Genomic DNA, 18,163 nt, shown 5'->3' on the forward strand with positions numbered 1-18,163 from the left:
TTCTTAATAGGTGTGCTGTCATCTTAAACAAAATACTAGCGGGCTTTTTAATACAGGATTTACATTGATGTTTTTTTAACAATGGTCTTTTTCTTCTCCCATTTAGTAATTGCCAAAACAAATCTATTATGTCATAATCTATTATGAGATACAGAGACTGTGTCTTGTACACACTTCATGTGTTATCTCAAGAAGCCTGATTAGCCTTCCTAGTTTTTGGGACTACTGGTCAAATGTCCCTTATGTCTTTTAGAAGGCACTAGGTGGTTGGGTTAAGTAGTTTAGCTGGAGGGCTTAACAACATTCAGTCCACAAAATGCTGTGCTATCAGCTCTCAACAGGACTTGGAAGGTGAACAGGTTTCTAAGAAGAATTTATTTTCTTTACTAGCAGGGTTTTTAAAGTGATAACAGGATAGTCTGTATGTATTGCAGAGTTTTTATGCTTGTTTTTTACCCCATCACACACTTTTTGTACAGTTTTGTACACTGCTTTATTACAAGCTGAAGTCAGTGTGAACAAAGCCTTTGATATATACAATAGGCAAATGCATTTTGGAGAGCAAGTAATAACCTTAAAATATGAACACACATTTAAAGTCCCGAAACACAGAACAGTGCTGAATCTGGTCACAATATGCCTGTATGCTAATGGACAGTGAGCCACTAAAAAATAAATGTTAATAATTTGAAGAGAAAAATGCTCAGACCCCTGACAGATTTATATTTCTTTTCTTGTTGAGGAAAGTGATGAAACAAACATTTTAAACTGTCATCACCAGGAGGAGGTGACAGGAACGTATACTCAAGGGGTAAATCTTTTCCAGTGGCAGCAATTGCATTATCTCCTAAAAATAAATAAATCTTCATGGGGGTTTAAATACTTTCCTAACCCTTTGTGTATCATAACATTTAACACAGACTATTTTCATCTTTACTTTGTACATATTGTAATATTTTAAAGCACTGTAAAAAAAGCCAACCTACCTGCACAATCACGGTCTCTTCTTATGTACATGATGCATTGGTTTAGAAGGTGACATCAAGAATGAAACAAGCCACAAAAAAAGCAGAGGCTTCAAGTTTATTTGCGATAAAATATTGCAACATCCTTTTCTCTTTTTTTTGTTCTTTTTTTTCTTAAAAATAACAAAAGATATATAACATGGCATCCATTCAAGGGGTCACATTCACATCACATGTAACACTGTTAGCCGTTCACAGTCAAAAAATAAACCAGTGAGAATTAAATAAAAACAGCAACATAACAAAATATATTACAAGTACTGTAAAAAAAAAAAAAAAAGAAAAAAAACACTGATGGATTGTGGGGGGGATGCCGTGACAGAAGTGTGCAGAGCCAGAAATCCCAGAGAACAAATTGTCTTAAGGTCAAAGCATATAGTGATCCCTAGAAGTATTGTGGGAAGTGTCAAACTTTGTTGAGTAGTACAATGGGAGGGGAGACAGAGCAGTAAGAAATTTAAACACTTGTAGACAATAGTTGTTTTCTAACAAGTGAAAAACTACTAAAAGCATAAGTTGTCAGCACATTACTTTTCCATGAGAGGGGATGCCCTCCAGCAGCACGCAGAGCTCTTTTGCCAAGTCGCTTATTTCTCAAAATGAAGAAAGTACAGACCCCAAGCCAAATCCCACAATGCAATAATCCAGTGCCTGAATGATTTATCAGGAAGTCATTTGCACACTTATGACAATGACTTATGTAATTAATGAGTAAGGAAGTGGCTATTTGCATAGCCACTTCATTAGGGCCCTGGTACATGCTGGCTTAACACCAGCACTTTTTATCATACTTGTCACAAGTTTAAAGTTGACTTTGTGGAAGTGAAAAATGCTTAGATCTTTACACCATGCAATTTACTAATGTTGGCAATATACAAAACCAAAAGATTGGGTTAGCATAAATGTTGCTCTTAGTAGGTTGTTGTGACTCTTACCAAGTACCCACCTAAAGGAAAAGTCTAATGGAGTTGACTGGAGTGTAAATGTTTCAACAAAATGGCCTTATCCTTGGTCCTTGCATTTCTATTAGAAACCCCTCATCTCCTGCTCTTGAGAAAGCAGAGACATGCCAGGAAGCAGATGTCCATAGTTTTGCAAACTTCAGAGGCAGGAAAGGAATACAAAAGTTTTCTCTCAGTTCTGTGGACATTCAAGTGTGTAATCACCAAAATAGAATTTACCCTGTGAAGGCAAGGGAAAAACTAAAAATTGGTAAAACTCCTTTTAGTATATATGTGATAGAAATGGATGTAACATAGTTCTGTTTTCCATATGATTTGATGCAAGGTACTCAAGGTTTTCGGCTTAATAATAACACAGAACCAAAGACTGACAACTTTATCATACTCTAACAAAAACTGATGTCAAGGAAGTTGCACTTTAATGCATTACTGCTGTAAAACAAAAATAGGTGTTCGGTGAGCAGAGCTTAGTGTGATGGAGTCCTCTAAAAAAATTTTGAAGCAGCTTTAAAAGAAAAATGAAAGAGGAAAAGAATATACCGAATGCTGTACATTACTTTACCTGTGTATATTTAGATTATTGGCATTAATGAGAGTTTTTTAATGTACAAAGTCAGCAGAGAAGAACTTATACCTTATTAATGAAAACAGCATAAATAAAGCTGTTGCCCATTGTAACCATATTCAACACCAGTTTAAAGGGAAAAAAGAATGGCTACTATCATTACTATTTTACACAACTGTTTTTGGCCTCAGACTTATTGATAAAATAAGACCAAGTAAAAAGAAACTTTTTAGCAACAGAATTCAAACTTCAATTTTCTTTCCTGCACTAAAAAAATTGAAACACTGGATTGGTTGCTGTGGCCAAAAGAGATAATATTACCCCTAGTTTATGCTTTAAAAATTAATCTGGTTATGATATATACAGCTTTAAAAAAGGAATGAAAAGAATGTTTTAACTGAACATCCAGCAAGTACAGCACACAAGTATAGTCTATAGCTTTACATTCAGGTCCCTTAAATAACAGGTAATTTGTGTATAGAGATATGTAGTGTGAGGAGAGGGAATTGGATGTCTGGTATGGCCAAGATTAAAATAAAGCGTTGTAACTAAAAAGGCGCATTAGACTATTTATGCACAATTATCAAGTTGTAAGATAAATTCTTTCATGCATTTTGGTAGGATATAAAAGACAAAAATGACACTATTTTGGGTAAAAACCACCAGATTGCATAAACCAGAAGCATCTCATGTTTTCTGGAGATTCAGGTCTTAGTACCCTTGAACCTTTGTCCACCTAGCTGTTCCATTATTAAAATGCAGTTTTGGACCTAATAAGCTAACTATAGAAACCCAGCATGGGACTCCTTCCTTCGGATTAGCTGTGATAGGGGGAGATCATCAATGAAGGGACGGAGAGAGAGAGAAAGAAAAGGGTAGTATGTGATATGTACCAATAATTTTTAGATGGCCTGACCCATTAAAATTTAACTCCCAAACAAACTTATTAGAAAATATGGGTCTGATACACTAGACCCTTCCTGGAAAAGCTAATTGCTCAAGTGTTATTTCAAATCTTGTTCTTCCACACTTGACTGCAAATCAAAACTCTCTCTTCTGCATATTGAGTCAGTTATTCAAACCTCTAAATCAACAGGGTTAGCATAATGCCAGGCATGTAGCATTTTGTCACTGCAGACCTATATTTCTATCATGACATAAATACAAGTAATTAACGGATGTTCTCTGGGGAATAAGGATGATTCTTAAGCCTTCCTAATAAATGAAGCCCAAACTTCCATTGCAAGTGATCACCATAGTGTTATCCATGCAATTAACAAGTAAGTGAAGGAATGCACCCGCCATTTTTTCAGACAACCAGAAACATTACTCTGCTGATATTTATACCTAAACTTTTAGGATAGAAATATTATGCCACAGCTGAGGCTCCCAACCAGGTTCTGGAGGCTACCACCACCCAAGTTTATTACATGGCATGTCTGTCATCGTGCATCATGCTGTAGAGATGTGGCCTGCACTGGAACATGGATTGCTTCCAGGAATTTGCTAAAAGCAGACACCAGCAATGGAAACCTTCTTGTGTAACAAGTAACAGCCATTCTGACAGGTTCTCTTCAAACACAATCTTTCAGCCAAAGGGTCCAGTTATGTCCATATTCCAGTACTGCCCAGAAAGAGCATTTCAGACCATTGTACTCAACTCTACTTTATAGACTTTAAAACTGTGACCACAAAACTTCAATATACATATTTTGCTGAATATTCTTTAAAGAGAAAGTATGTCTCAAGTGAGGTTAAATATATCATTCTCTATACAAAATCTTGAGATGAAAAAAAAAAAAACAACACTACAGCTAATAAGTTCAGTGGCACTTGCCAGAGTCTTGTGAATGCGTTCAAGTGTTCCAATTCACATGTGTACTGCATAAATTTGGTGAATAGCAGTCACTGCATTGCGGGACAGAGAATGCATAGCCTAACCACAGCAGCATGCTGGGATGTCATGACTTGTGGGGACAGTGACCTGAAATTTCAACATCAAGCGAGCAAGAGCACTTTTTATATCACAAAGAAATATATGGTATGGTGTGCTGTTCAGATGTAGTGGAAGCTGTTAATCACTGTGCTTAACTAAATGACAAAACATTTAGATGGTAATGGAAAAAAAATCTCAATTGTGTTTTGGCAGTGTTTTTTTTTTTTTTAGATTGTAATGAATTGATGGATCAGATTAGTATACCTGCACACTGTTAGGTGGCAAAGCTACAGAGGTAAGGGTCTTTGTGCAAATTTTGATTTGGCCCCCTATCCCCTAAAATTTTACTGCCCTACTGTGTAGGTAACCTATAGCGCCAGCAAAGTTACACTACATTGCCCTTCCATATCAGCGTTATTAGACTTTTCAAGAAAAAAGCCCAACTGTGCCATCCCTCTAAATCCCAAACACCTGCATAGTGCAAATTGCATACATAGTGAGGCAGTAATGGGGTCACTCTGGCATAAGAACTGACCACTGGTTTCTTTCAAACTAACATAAAAATTAGTTTGACTCACAGCTATTCTAAAAAAAATTACAACAAAATCAAGCATGATATAGAAGGAAGCATTAATGTTAGACCTATACAAACCAGATCTTTTTTCTGGGTTAATCCAATGGAAAATTGGGTGAATTTACTAATGAACAGTAAACGGCAACTTTATGAAAAAAAATGTGATGGCTGTAAATATTTATCAAACCAGGCAGCATATGGCACATTGAGCTTGATGCAAAAACAGAACAGCTGCACATTCTTGTGGATATACACGAAAATCGGCAGCCTACCAGCAACAAGGTAATAAGTTCTAGCAAGCCCAGCAGCCACCCTAGACTCTCTTTGGCTGACTCTATTGTGTATGTAGATGGCTAGACATCTTAAAGAGTTAAATGTAGCACAATACAATGCTAACTGCAATTCTGATAAATAAAGTACAAGACACAAAACAAAATCAACTAAAGCCAGACCTATAATGCATTTTCTGCCTTCACTATGTCCAGGGGCTTTTGCATAACATACAAATGACCAATCTTTCCTATCAAACCCAAACAGCAGCAAGACTTGGTACATAACATAACTAGACAACTGGTGTGCCACATGAGGAAAAAAAAACACAAAAAAGGGTTGGGGGACCCACTTTTTGCTCACTTTATTTTTGGACCCAGTTAGAATGGAGAACTTTTCTCCATATCAGAATATTATTCAAACCTGAGATGTAAAAGAACAAAAAGCAAAGCAAAATGGAGTAAAATATTAGTGTGGTGCCTTTTAGTGTTAAAACTAAAAAAAAAAAATGTTCTACTGAATTATAACATTTGGTTACATTTCCCAGCAAGTTGTTTTCATTTAGAAGCAGAGAGATCTATCACTTTCACCGACTCCTCCAATGCCAAACATGACTGTCACACACCAGCCACTGCATCCCAGCAGGGGTGGTTATTTGATGGTGTTTGATAAAAAATGCCTCCTGATTATGTCAGCAGAACTTTGATTAGCTACCTCTGCACTACATCACTGATTTCCTGTACACAGGACAGTAAGTTATTAAGTACAGGGTTTGAACCATGAGAAGCAGCTGCCCCACCCCCTGCGGAAGACACCTGCAACTCTTGCAGGCTAACTTCCAAGCGACTGACTGCCTCGCGAAAGGCAAACTTGTTTCGTGTTTGTTGGATGGAGTCCACATATCCAGTGCAGTAGTCCAGTAGCTGGTGGCCGGTGTCCACTAGTTGGCTATTGGGTTGGGGCTGTGTTAGAGCAGTTGAGAGCATACCAGCACATTGCAACAGAGCCTCTTTGCTTATTTTTTCTGCAGGTACCTTCTCTACAGGTTGCTTGGGCTTCCGCAGGGCACCCCTGCCACTACCAGCAGCTCCATTGGAGAGTTTTCCACCTTGCGTGACAGGAGGTGGTGGTGGCAGAATAGGTCGGGCTGGCTTGGATGCCCGTTCAGGGACAGACTGTGCAGATGCAGAGGGGGGCGAGTCGTCCGCTGACGTTTGCTGGAGGAACCTCAGATTTGGTGGAGGTGGGGGCGCACATTTTGGCTTGAGACGGCGATGAGAAGGGCGATCCTTCTCACAGCCAGCTGGCGTGACATGTTCCTGAAGCAATTTAAAGGTGTGACCTAATGAATCCATTCCAACCAGCTGACCATCTGTAGATGCATTCCTCGGAGATGGAGAGATTAGAACTGGCACTTTGTGGTTGTGGGCAGCTGCAGGGAAAGAGGAAGCAACAGCTCCAGCCTGTTTGCTGGGTGAGGACCTCTCATCTGCACCTGTTCGCAAACCACCATTTCGTTCGCTGCCTCCTGTCCGTGGAAGCATTTTAGGTTTTACTCTGTCCCGGTTGGGCTGAGGGGGTGCTATGTCCAATGCAGTCCTTGGAAGCTCCTGTTGGTTCTCATCTGGCTGAGAAGATACTGAAGCAGCTCGGTCCAGCTGGACCTTAGTCCGGTGGCAGTTTCGGGGCAGGGTCATGGACATTCTGTCCTGCTCAGAAACAACAGGACTCATGGAAGATGTGGAATTGGACCTCGGAAAAGGTTTGGACTGGTCATCACTGCTCCCTGCTTTTCCTGTCCGTAAGCCAAAAGTCTTTTTGATGAGACGTGGGGTAAAAAACCCAGATATTCCAGTCCAGCCACCACCAACACCAGTTATGGAGTCTTCAGCATAACTGCGTTGGGATACTCCTCCATAGCTTTTGTGAGAGCCAGGAGAAGCAGGAGTATCAATTCCATCAAGGTGTGGAAAAGCAGACAGCTCACCAGTCAGCTCTGGCCTTTTATGGGGCTGGTTCTCCATTTCTCGGAAGGAGCTGCTGCGTTTTGGAGGCTGTGGAGCACTTTTCTTTTTCATGAAAGAACTGAAGAAACCACCCTTCCGATCACGTGTAAAGGTAGTCTCCTTAGAATCACCTAACAAGCTGCTTGGAGATTTGTCCCTCTGTTTACGGGGAAGGGCAGGAGAACCAGTGGCTACAGGAGATCCCCGAAGAACTCCTAGAAAGGAAACCAATAAAATGTATAGTAATGTTATATAATATTACTTGATCCACCAAGACTATCCTTTCATCTTCAATATTTAACAGTGCACACAACCACATTACTAAATGATCTATTTAGTCTAAAAAAAAGTGCAAAAGCAAGATAGCAGCATCATTACCCGGTGTAGTGCTGGAGGTCGAATTATCAGATGAATCCCCAGTGCCTTCAATATTTTCTTTGTTCTCAGCTTTCTTCTTCAATGTGCGACATTTTGAGGGCAACATAGGCAGGCGACTAGACGTAGATGTGGAGGAAGCAGCATTTCGTCCTAGTTCTTCAGCAACCTCTGCAAAATATTTACCGATGCAGTTAATTTGTTTGTGCAAGAATGCCTCAGAAAAAGAAAAAATATATATATCTTCACTGCTGCACCAATGATTTATGCAGACCTGTCAGACTCAGACTAACAGATAGGGCTCACTTACTTTAAGGTTTAGCCCACAAAAATATTGCACTTAAATGATTTATAAATCCTACATATGCCTATTTTAGAAACAAATATGTATTAAAAAATACATCCTGGAGTTAGTACAAACATAGAACTACACCAGCTTGACTTATCTTATTAGTTAAAAATAAAGTCAAACAGTATTATAGTAGAAATGAGTATGAAAACATTAGCTTACCTTCATTGATATTTGAATCATGAAACATGGTCTCAAAAGCCTGGTGAGTCTCTGCAAAAGAGGGCCTATCAGCTGGATTCCACTGCCAGCCTTAAAAAGGCATACAAAAGAAAACAAAATTAAATGACTGAAAAAAATAACTACAAAACTATGAATATTCACTTAAAAGACATATTTAGACCTTTCATTCATTGAAAATATACCAAAGTTTCTTGGAAACAATGCAAATAAATTACTTACAAGCTCTCATTAGCTCATAGACCTTTGGAGGACATCCTTCTGGCTGCTCCATGCGGTAACCTTTCTCCAGCAGGTCATAGACTTGAGACAGGTCAATGCCAGGGTAAGGAGACATGCCATAGGTGGCAATTTCCCAGAGTAGAACTCCAAATGCTGCAAAATAAAATAAAGCAGACAAAAGAGGGTAACTGTGATTATGCCTTTATATTTAGGACGTGTTACTCCTTTTCTAAAAGCCTGCAAACTTTGACTTTCTCCAAGTGAGGATCTGTACATGCTCCATGCAAGCACTGCATTATAAGATCTAGGTGGAAGGGTATCCATATTCTTTACTATCCAAAACTTAGGCACTAATATAAAGATTTAGCCAATAGTTGACACGCCTTGCTGTGAGTTATGCACTACTGCTTAACCAATTTACTTTTTTCTGCTGGTAGACTCTAAACTTGCAATTTCTAAACTGTGCAAACTGCTACCTTTCCTGCATTTAAATTCCAAAAATACACATACAAATTTTATTAGGAGTGAAAACTAGGCACATGCTATTTGAATCTACTTGCTTTTCTTGCCTGACAGACATTAAAATCTGAAAGCTATTACTACAAACAAAGGTAGACCATACATGTCCAACTTTTTTTTTTTTTATTTCTAATAAATTTGTCAGCAAAATCAACACACAAGAAAATAGGAAATTAAGCTTTCTCACCCCAGACATCGGACTTTATGGAGAAAGTGTTATATGCTAGGCTTTCTGGAGCAGTCCATTTTATGGGGAACTTGGCACCAGCATGAGCAGTATATGTGTCTCCTGTCATGAGCCGAGAGAGTCCAAAATCAGCCACCTTTACCACATGATTTTCACCCACAAGACAGTTCCTTGCTGCAAGATCCCTAAACAAAAGAAGAAAAAAAAAAAACAACTAAGAGAAATAGTTAAAATGTACACAAAACAAAAAAAGTCATTTGATGCACCCTGAACATACCCCATCAGCCTTCACTCACAGGAACAGCAAAAGCAAAATTATTACCGTGCAAAATAATTTTGTGTAACTCACCTATGTATAAAGTTTTTTCGCTCAAGATACTCCATGGCCGATGAGATCTGTGTGGCCATATAAAGCAGAACTACAGCAGTCACTTCCTCCCGGTTACAATCTCGGAGATAGTCCAGCAGGTTTCCATAGTGCATGTACTCTGTGACAATGTAAAATGGAGGTTCCAGTGTGCAGACACCTGAAATAACAAAAGAAGTTTAAAAGGAGGGAATGCATACTAAATACAAAACTAATATATAAAAATACAGAATTAATCTGAGCCAACTAACTACAAAAACATGGGACACTTGGTATACAAACCTAGGAGCTGGACAAGGTTTGGATGTTTGATCTCTTTCATCACTGCAGCCTCTTTAAGAAATTCTTCCACCTCCATAGTGTCCTCCTGAAAACAGGAAAACATACAAAGCATTGGTTCAGCATTCTATTTCTGACAAGTACTCCATATTCCAGAATAAAACCTTACTCTAGTTACGCAATCAATAAGTTGCACCCCCAAATCAGTCATTTAAAACAGACATCCACTGTAATTTAAAGAAGAATTTTAAAAGTTTCTACCAGTAACGCAGATAAAGTAAAGAATGCATACTAGTAGAAAAAATGTTGTACAGCTTTTAAAGATGAGTCAGGCTCTGTTCTCCATGCCTCACTACTGGGCCAACAGCTATTGTAAGATGCTGGAAAAAGGGGCCAAGCCCTTGCCCATAGCTTCCTAAAATCTTTAACACCAAAGAGCATCAAAATCCAAGAAGCCTGCAGTGATCAGAAGAAAAGGCAAACAGCCTGCTATGTAGCAGTGAAGATTAGCAAGCTTAACACAACTTCAGGCACTCATTGACAGACAAATCCTTGCTCTGCATTACTGACTTGCTAATTAATGTATATGGAAAAAAAAAAAAAAAAAATCACAATCTGCACCTTCAAAACCAACGCAATTATTGTATCCCCAATATCCCCAAGAGTCCTTTAAAGTTTCACCCAAACAAATTTTTCATTGTCACAGGGCACATTCTACCTGTTGAGTGACACATTTTTCATCATGTAACCAGGCTGCGCACTATGTATTCCTAAAAGTGCCCATATATAATTTTCTTCTAATAGCTTGGAATTGAAGCCTGTAAAAAATGCAAGTTCTTGAGATCCCTTTATCTACCCTGCAGACTTGCTTACACACTGCAGACTGCATGAACATGATCACATGACAGAAGGCTTAAGGCTCATTATGGTAAAGGTCACCATTATAGTCAAATTTAAAAAAAATATATATTTGAAGCTTATTTATTAACACAAATTCCACAATAGGTGGAGCTGCGATTAACAGAATAGTGTTACAAGACCAATAAATCATGTCTGAAATGTATGATGTCACTAATTGGTTACCAGGCTGTGAATCTTAGAACTGGGTGAGTTTAGTGTTAAGGGTACTGCAGAGCCAGTACCACTACTGTAATCATATAGAGGTATACAAAACATTTTATTGTTTGAATCTACTATATGTGCTTTTCAACATGAATTTTCATATAGGAAAGTATGCATAAGGATTTTTACATTACACAATTCTGGTTACCTTACCTTTAGTGTTTTCACAGCAACAGTGAGATTGTATTTTTTCCAAACCCCCACATAAACTTCTCCGTACTGTCCCCCTCCCAATTTGTGCTTCATGGTAATGTCTGTGCGCTCCATCTCCCATTTGTCATGAATGGGGGAGACTCCGTAAACTGTGGGTTTGTTGCACTTGGGTGCTGGGTAGTGTAAAATGGTGACAAGGCCATCAGCCACAGTGGAATGATGGTGAACCAGCTCAGCCAGTGTGTTGAAACGACTTTCGGCTGTGACATAGACCTAAAAGACAGGGTCAAAGAAAAAAAAAAAAAAAATCAATATTTTTACATCATAAGCTCTTTCCACATAGACAGAACAAATGTATGCAAGTAAACATGACTTTGAGTTCGAAATGTTACTGTGTGGTTATGTAACGCACAACTATATACTGAATTTTACAAAAAAACATACATAATACTGCATACATAATATTTTAACAATTTTGCACTGCAAAAAATAGTGTCTGCCTACAGACATTCACTCTCCCAACCAATCAGTTCCTCCCTTAAAACCAGACGTACTTACTCTGTGTAAGCTTTTGTGTCAGAATTTATAAAAGGTTAGCAATAAAATTAGCTTGGTTCAACCAGCAGCTCAAAATAAACCTCATTAGCAGCATCCTAACAGTGTATCTTTACTAATCTTTACTAGAATGCTGCATTTGTATTTTTCTAAGCAGAGTTACCATACAGTCCTAATGCTTGGTGTCATTAAGCCATAACAGTTGTATTTCAGTATTTGTACACTGTCTTAAAGCAAGGTAACGGTTTTATATTGTTAAACTGGTATTTCAGTTATGGGTGAACCAGCAGCCTTTTACTGTTTTTTTTATTGATAAGGGACTGTAAGATCCCCAACAAAAAAATATGCCAATAGCCCACAATCTTCACAGAATAAAGGAGATTAAAATATCGAAAGTAACATCCTTTTGTATTGACTGCTGCATGTGGTTGGAGATGGAAATCTGAAGTGCAAAAGTCTTCGAGGAATTCCTATTAGGGACACACACACACACACACAGTGAGGTAAAGAAGTATTTGACCCCCTGCTGATTTTGTGCGTTTGCCCTCTGACAAAGAAATGACCAGTCTATAATTGTAATAGTTGGTTGATTCTAGCTGTGAAAGACAGAACAACAAAAGAACCCTCAAAAACCCAGTGCTCAAAAGTCAGAGCTTGATGTGCATTGTAATGAGTGAAATAAGTATTTGATCCCCTATCAACCAGTCTGGAGACTGACTAGGTCATTCCAGGACCTTCATGTGCTTTTTCTTGAGCCACTCCTTTGTTGCCTTGCCCATGTGTTTTGGGTCATTGTCATGCTGAAATACCCATCCACTACCTATTTTGGGAAGGAGGTGCTCACCCAAGATTTGACGGTACATGGCGCGTTCCATTGTCCCTTGGATGTGGTGAAAGTGTCCTGTCCCCTTAGCAGAAAAACACCCCCAAAGCATAATGTGTCTTACACCATGTTTGACGGTGGGGATGCTGTTCTTGGGGTCATATGCAGCATTCCTCCTCCTCCTCCAAACATGGCGAGTTGAGTTGATGCCAAAGAGCTCAATTTTGGTCTCATTTGACCACAACACTTTCACCCGGTTCTCCTCTGGATCATTCAGTTGTTCACTGGCAAACTGCAGACGGGCCTGTACATGTGCTGTCTTGAGCAGGGGGACCTTGCAGGCTCTGCAAGATTTCAGGCCTTCATGGTGCAGTGAGATAATTGAAATGTTACCCCCGTGTAATTCTGGGCTGCTTTCTTACCGTTCTCATGATCATTGCAACTTCACAAGGGAAGACCTTGAATGGAGCACCAGACTAATGGAGATTGACAGTTATTTTGTGTTTCTTTCATTTGCGAATTATCATACAAACTGTTGTCAGCTTCTGACCAAGCTTCTTGGAGATAGTTTTGTAGCCCAGTCCAGCCTTGTGTAGGTCTACAATCTTGTCCCTGACATACTTACACAGCTTTTTGGTCTTGGCCATGGTGGCTAGTTTGGAATCTGATTGATTGCTTCTGTTGACTGGTATCTTTTATACAGGTACTGTAACAAACTTGGATTAGGCGCACTTCCTTACAGACGGTGCTCTTAATCTCAGCTTGTTACCTGCATACAGCGAAGACACCTGGGAGCCTGAAATCTTGCTGGTTGGTAGGGGATCAAATACTTATTTCACTCATTACAATGCACTTCAAGCTCTGACTTTTGAGCACTGGGTTTTTGAGGGTTCTTTTGTTGTTCTGTCTCTCACAGGTAGAATAAACCAACTATTACAATTATAGACTGGTCATTTCTTTGTCAGAGGGCAACCGTACAAAATTAGCAGGGGATACAATTTCATGAAATTTGAAAGAAAACAAAGTAACTATGAAGATGAGATTAGTACAGATAATACATAAATATGTAATATGGACATAGCTGACTTTCTTCATACCTTGCCATCAGAGGCAGTGTTGATACGGTAGTGGTAGACGCGACCCTCGTACCGCAGAGAGATGGACAGCTGGCCCGGACTGCTCTCACTCTCGCGCACCAGGAAACTGCCATTAATAAGGCTGCTGAGCAGATATTCTGCTGCACTGCGAGACACAGGACCATGGTACCACGAGTGCTTCTCCAGGCTGTTTACAGGAGTGATGTAATTACTGGGCACCCAGCCCTGGCCGTTCTTCGATAGCACCTCACACCATTCCCCGTTCTGGTTGTAACACAACACACGGAGTTTCTCTCCTAAGATGACAACACACAAGAAACTCCAATTTAGTACAAGGTTCACAGATTAATGGATATCTTGCTGAAACAATGTGCAATTACTACATACTATCCCTCGAGGAATACAAATATGAAACTTTAATAAAAATTGCAGCAACAATATATTTACAGAATGGCCTGTGTTGAAAAAAAAAAAAAGAAAAGGAGGGAACAAATATTACATTATGTCCCTTTAAAAAAATTTCAGAGTAATTGAGGAACACTTAATATACTGTACCTTTAGTAATGCTCAGGGTGTTGTCCCCGCTAGCCACAAAATCATAGAGAGCAAGAAAGAGGTTGGGATCACTTTCTGTGGCTCCGAGAAGGTTCTCCTTGGAGCTCCAGCGGATGGCTTCATTAAGTCCTTGAGGTTCTGAGTCACTGCCATAAGGACGGTGCAAAGCTTCTGGGTGGGGGAAAAAAAAAGAAAATAGATAAGTGTACAGGTTGATAAAAAAATCCCTTGATCTCATCAACAGTTTGAAATTGCATGAAATATATAAAATAATACTCCACAAACATTACACTCCTTATAATGATAAAAAAAAGTAGCAATGATTTAACTCATGCGTTTTTTCAGAACTGTGACTGGTCACTGATTTAACCATTTCAAGATTACCAAGGTAAACTAATGGAAACAAAAATCCTGACAGGACTGACCTGCGTCACTCTTTTTCTGGGGTTCTCAGGAATAACCTGAAATCTACAATCAAACTGTCACATGACAGAAGTGTCATAGAAACAGTCGGAAACCAAACAGTGAAACTAGTTATATAAAAAAAGATATCAAGCTAATTTGTAGGCTCATGGTGGCCATATACTGATCCAGCTCTGCAAGCCCCCATCCACACCATCACTACATTGATAGGCTAAAACTAATCAAATGGGTGCACCCTCGAACAAAACGCACTCATAGGGAATGTTCCCTAACGTTTACTATAACAACGGGCAGAACTCAAGGACTTGTTTCCTCAAAAACCTCAGTTCTGCTTTAAATGTTTCAGTGCTGATACAAACAGAAGGCAAGCTCTGGAACAATGCCCACACGAAATGTTAAGCCTCTATGACTGAAGGAACTGAAATCCAATAAAGGAAAGAGGAAAAGCAAGGACAATAAGGAAAGGGCTACATGAGCAAATTTAGTACAGGAAAGAAGCCTGCACAACTGTTCAAAACTAAAAGTAATGCTTGAGTTCAGCATTAAATATGCAGCTTATTAATAAATTATAATTAAAATGTATTTATATAGCCCCAAACAATTACACTGCGTTTCGCATTACATATGAAACTGTGGTAATTATGCAATAGTCATATCTGTGAGAAAAAGATTAATCTGCCAGTGAGTGTTAAAGTAAGATGTTTTCAAAACATTATGGCATTTTGCTGTTAACCTAGATATGGTTAACTACATATTGTATAAAACAAATGATCAAAGTTTTAGTATATTGTACCATATGGTACATATAAGGGCTCAACTTTGAGATATTAAATAGAAATGAACAAGCAAACTTGCATAAACGACCGGAAAAGATTAGTCAGAAACATCAAACGTTTAGTAACTTAAGATGGCCCTATAGTGTGGAGAGCTGAATTACAAAACAGTGTTTGATCTGTTCCAGTTAGAGGCGAGCACAAAAAGTGGTCTTTGATCCTAAAAATGTAAAGAAACTTTCATGTTAGAGTTATTACCCTAAACCTATAGTCAGATCACACTTCCAAAGACAAGAAGTCCACAGACTAGCACTGCAAGATGCCCTTGGGAAGTTTCTAAGAGTGAGGTGTCCCCAGGGCTGACGGACATGAGGTTTCCAGACAGAGATTTTATAGCTCTGAAATTCAGGGAATCCCTTAATGTGAACATGGTTCAGAAGTCTGGAGGCTAAAAGAGGGCAGCAATCTTTTGTAAGAGACAGACGCTGGAGGAGACGAGAATAAGACACTGCCGTAAAAATAGGCCAGAATACAAGTTCCCAGGTTTCCAGGCTCCTTCACTGACCACTAGACAGTGCTTATTTCCAATATGACTTCACCCGTGTTTAGGACTAATTATAGACAGGACTTGTGTCATCTTCTAAAATAATCAAGACCTGCATGATTTCAATCAGCCAGACCATTCCTTGAATAAGTTTATTGTTTATGAGCATTCTGGACCACAAAAATAAACTCACAAGGCTTATGTTGCTGCAAAGCCATTTAAATAGGACTTGCATGTGATCTGGTATAACAACAATACCCAGAACACTTGGATGTAAATAGAACAGAAAGAAAGTGTGCACTGGACACAAGACATTGCATTCAGCGGCTCATTATTGATAATGAATGGCTGATGAATAAACCAGACTGGTTTGAATAGCATTATACTGTACATTCAATCTAATTGGGAGCATTCAGTAGTCATTGTCATAAAACACTTATCGATTATTGGACTACAGAACATATGCTTCAGTGGATGAGCACAAAATAGCATGGAAATGAAAAAAATATGGACAATCTCCTGACAATGCTATTCGCTTGGCTGTCATGCTGATCATCCGGCACAGCTCAGATTTGTTGCCGGAAACCTGGAGTGATCAGGCAGGTAGGAGAGATTACTGTAGAAGGGACATCGCCTGTCCTTTCCTGCAATACAGGTATTCATTACTGAACGACCTGTTCACTGATGGCTCTCCAGCAAGGACACTGTACAAGCGCAGAGCATCTCCCATCAGTCTTCCAGGCTCCATATTCCTTCCTTCTTCACGACGCTCTGAGATCTGTGTCTGGGGCCTGTCAGTGCACTATTATCCTCGCTTCTTGACCAATTGCCCAACCTTCAGGTCATTGGAACGGAACCTGGTCATTAAGTGAGAAGCATCTGTATGACCTGCTGGAAGTCCATCAAGAAAGTGAGAAAAAAGTTTTTCTCACTATTGCAAAACAAGCATGCAAAGAAAGTACAGAAGGAACAGGGTCAGCACATCAGCCTGATAACTAAGATGTGCAAAACAAGAAGTTGAGTTTGGCAGCCTGTAGGTTTTGCTCAGGAAAAGTTGCTAAAACTATTATTACATTATAAGAGAAAAGAGAAAAGTATAAACCACCAGAGGGATAATTCAGTAATATAATCTGTGCAAAAACACAGCAATGACTGCAATAAACTATACATTATTTGCTATAAGTTACGCTGCTCTGCACATCATTTATGAAAACAAGATTTCTATAACAACTCAAACAGCGCTGGCTATAACAGCCCATTGCAAGTTTTCAGTTCAGTGAAATTAGTGAACTGGACCTCTGGCAATGGCAAACTGCATATCATGTTTTGAGAAAAGCAAGTTTAAAAAGTTCCAAAAACACAGATCACAAGTATCTAAAAATGTAATAAGAACAAATGAAAGCTGTGGAATGTTATCAACCTATTAGTAATGCTATCTTCTCTCTACATTATATACCACAAAATAGACAAGCTTGTATTTTGTCAAGCCCGAGTTAGGCTGGATGGTGCTTGGAGCAGATACAGCCATCTTACCAGTGAACTTAAAAGGTCATTCAGTCTGGGTGTCTCCTAAAGGATAATATTCTTATCCCATATGTAAAATTAATTACAGATGTAATTATTTAATGAATGTAAAGACCTTACCAGGGCTGAGGAAGACATTTAGCCGGAGGGCTCTCTCCCGAAGTGGTGTTTTGATCATGTGCCTCTTTCCATGTAAAGAATTTGGAGAGGCCAGGACTGGGCCAAGTATCATGACAGAGAAAGGTTGGAGGTGCAGCTAGCAGTGTGGCATAGATGCTCTGTGTACCTACTCACAAGAATGACTGCTGCACTGGCATGGCACAGGAATTTGAAGGGCTGGGAGGGGACGGGTGGAGACAGAGCGGTCTGGAGTCACATTACAAGCAGTGGCATGTAACACCAGTTGCTGTTAAAAGTGCAGGAAGTGGAGAAGAGATTCTAAGATGGGGAAAAAAAAGAAAAGTCTTGAGATTTGTACACACTTTAGATTTTTGTTCCCCGAGTTGAATGTCTGATCATCATCTCAGGTGAAAATCTAACATCTGTACAGCTGTAACTCAACAATGTTTTATAATGCAGGCTCACTGAACAACTGCGATTCTCTAAAGCTGCCGTGTTCTCCCCCCTGTATGGTCTGCACTGCTTGTTCATTCTATGATTATTAATGACCGATTCCAATGACAATTTTTGAACATATGTACATTGCTTTAAGTTGTATACAGACACAAGGTTTTCATCTTCAAGGTATACATTTGTGCCAGATCATTAAATGACTGAC

At 39.2% G+C, this 18,163-nt stretch overlaps 1 protein-coding gene across 2 annotated transcripts in view; it reads right to left on the reverse strand.

Moving 5' to 3' along the window:
• Positions 1-1,069: 1,069 nt before the first annotated feature.
• ABL2 (ABL proto-oncogene 2, non-receptor tyrosine kinase) overlaps positions 1,070-18,163 on the reverse strand; it is a 35,149-nt gene continuing 18,055 nt past the window's right edge. The window contains exons 1-11 of one of the 2 annotated variants that reach the window (XM_072419760.1): positions 17,506-17,666; positions 14,122-14,292; positions 13,567-13,862; positions 11,092-11,364; positions 9,820-9,904; positions 9,520-9,697; positions 9,171-9,355; positions 8,465-8,617; positions 8,225-8,314; positions 7,717-7,884; positions 1,070-7,553 (exon numbers count right to left, since the gene is read on the reverse strand). In XM_072419760.1, coding sequence (XP_072275861.1) covers positions 6,043-7,553; positions 7,717-7,884; positions 8,225-8,314; positions 8,465-8,617; positions 9,171-9,355; positions 9,520-9,697; positions 9,820-9,904; positions 11,092-11,364; positions 13,567-13,862; positions 14,122-14,292; positions 17,506-17,617 — 3,222 coding nt within the window. In that variant the 5' untranslated portion in view covers positions 17,618-17,666 and the 3' untranslated portion in view covers positions 1,070-6,042. Of the gene's footprint in view, positions 7,554-7,716; positions 7,885-8,224; positions 8,315-8,464; positions 8,618-9,170; positions 9,356-9,519; positions 9,698-9,819; positions 9,905-11,091; positions 11,365-13,566; positions 13,863-14,121; positions 14,293-17,505; positions 17,667-18,163 lie in introns of those variants that run through there. The other variant, XM_072419759.1, reaches the window with a different exon arrangement.

This window comes from Pyxicephalus adspersus, chromosome 8, assembly GCF_032062135.1.
Source record: "Pyxicephalus adspersus chromosome 8, UCB_Pads_2.0, whole genome shotgun sequence".
Lineage (NCBI taxonomy): Eukaryota > Metazoa > Chordata > Amphibia > Anura > Pyxicephalidae > Pyxicephalus > Pyxicephalus adspersus.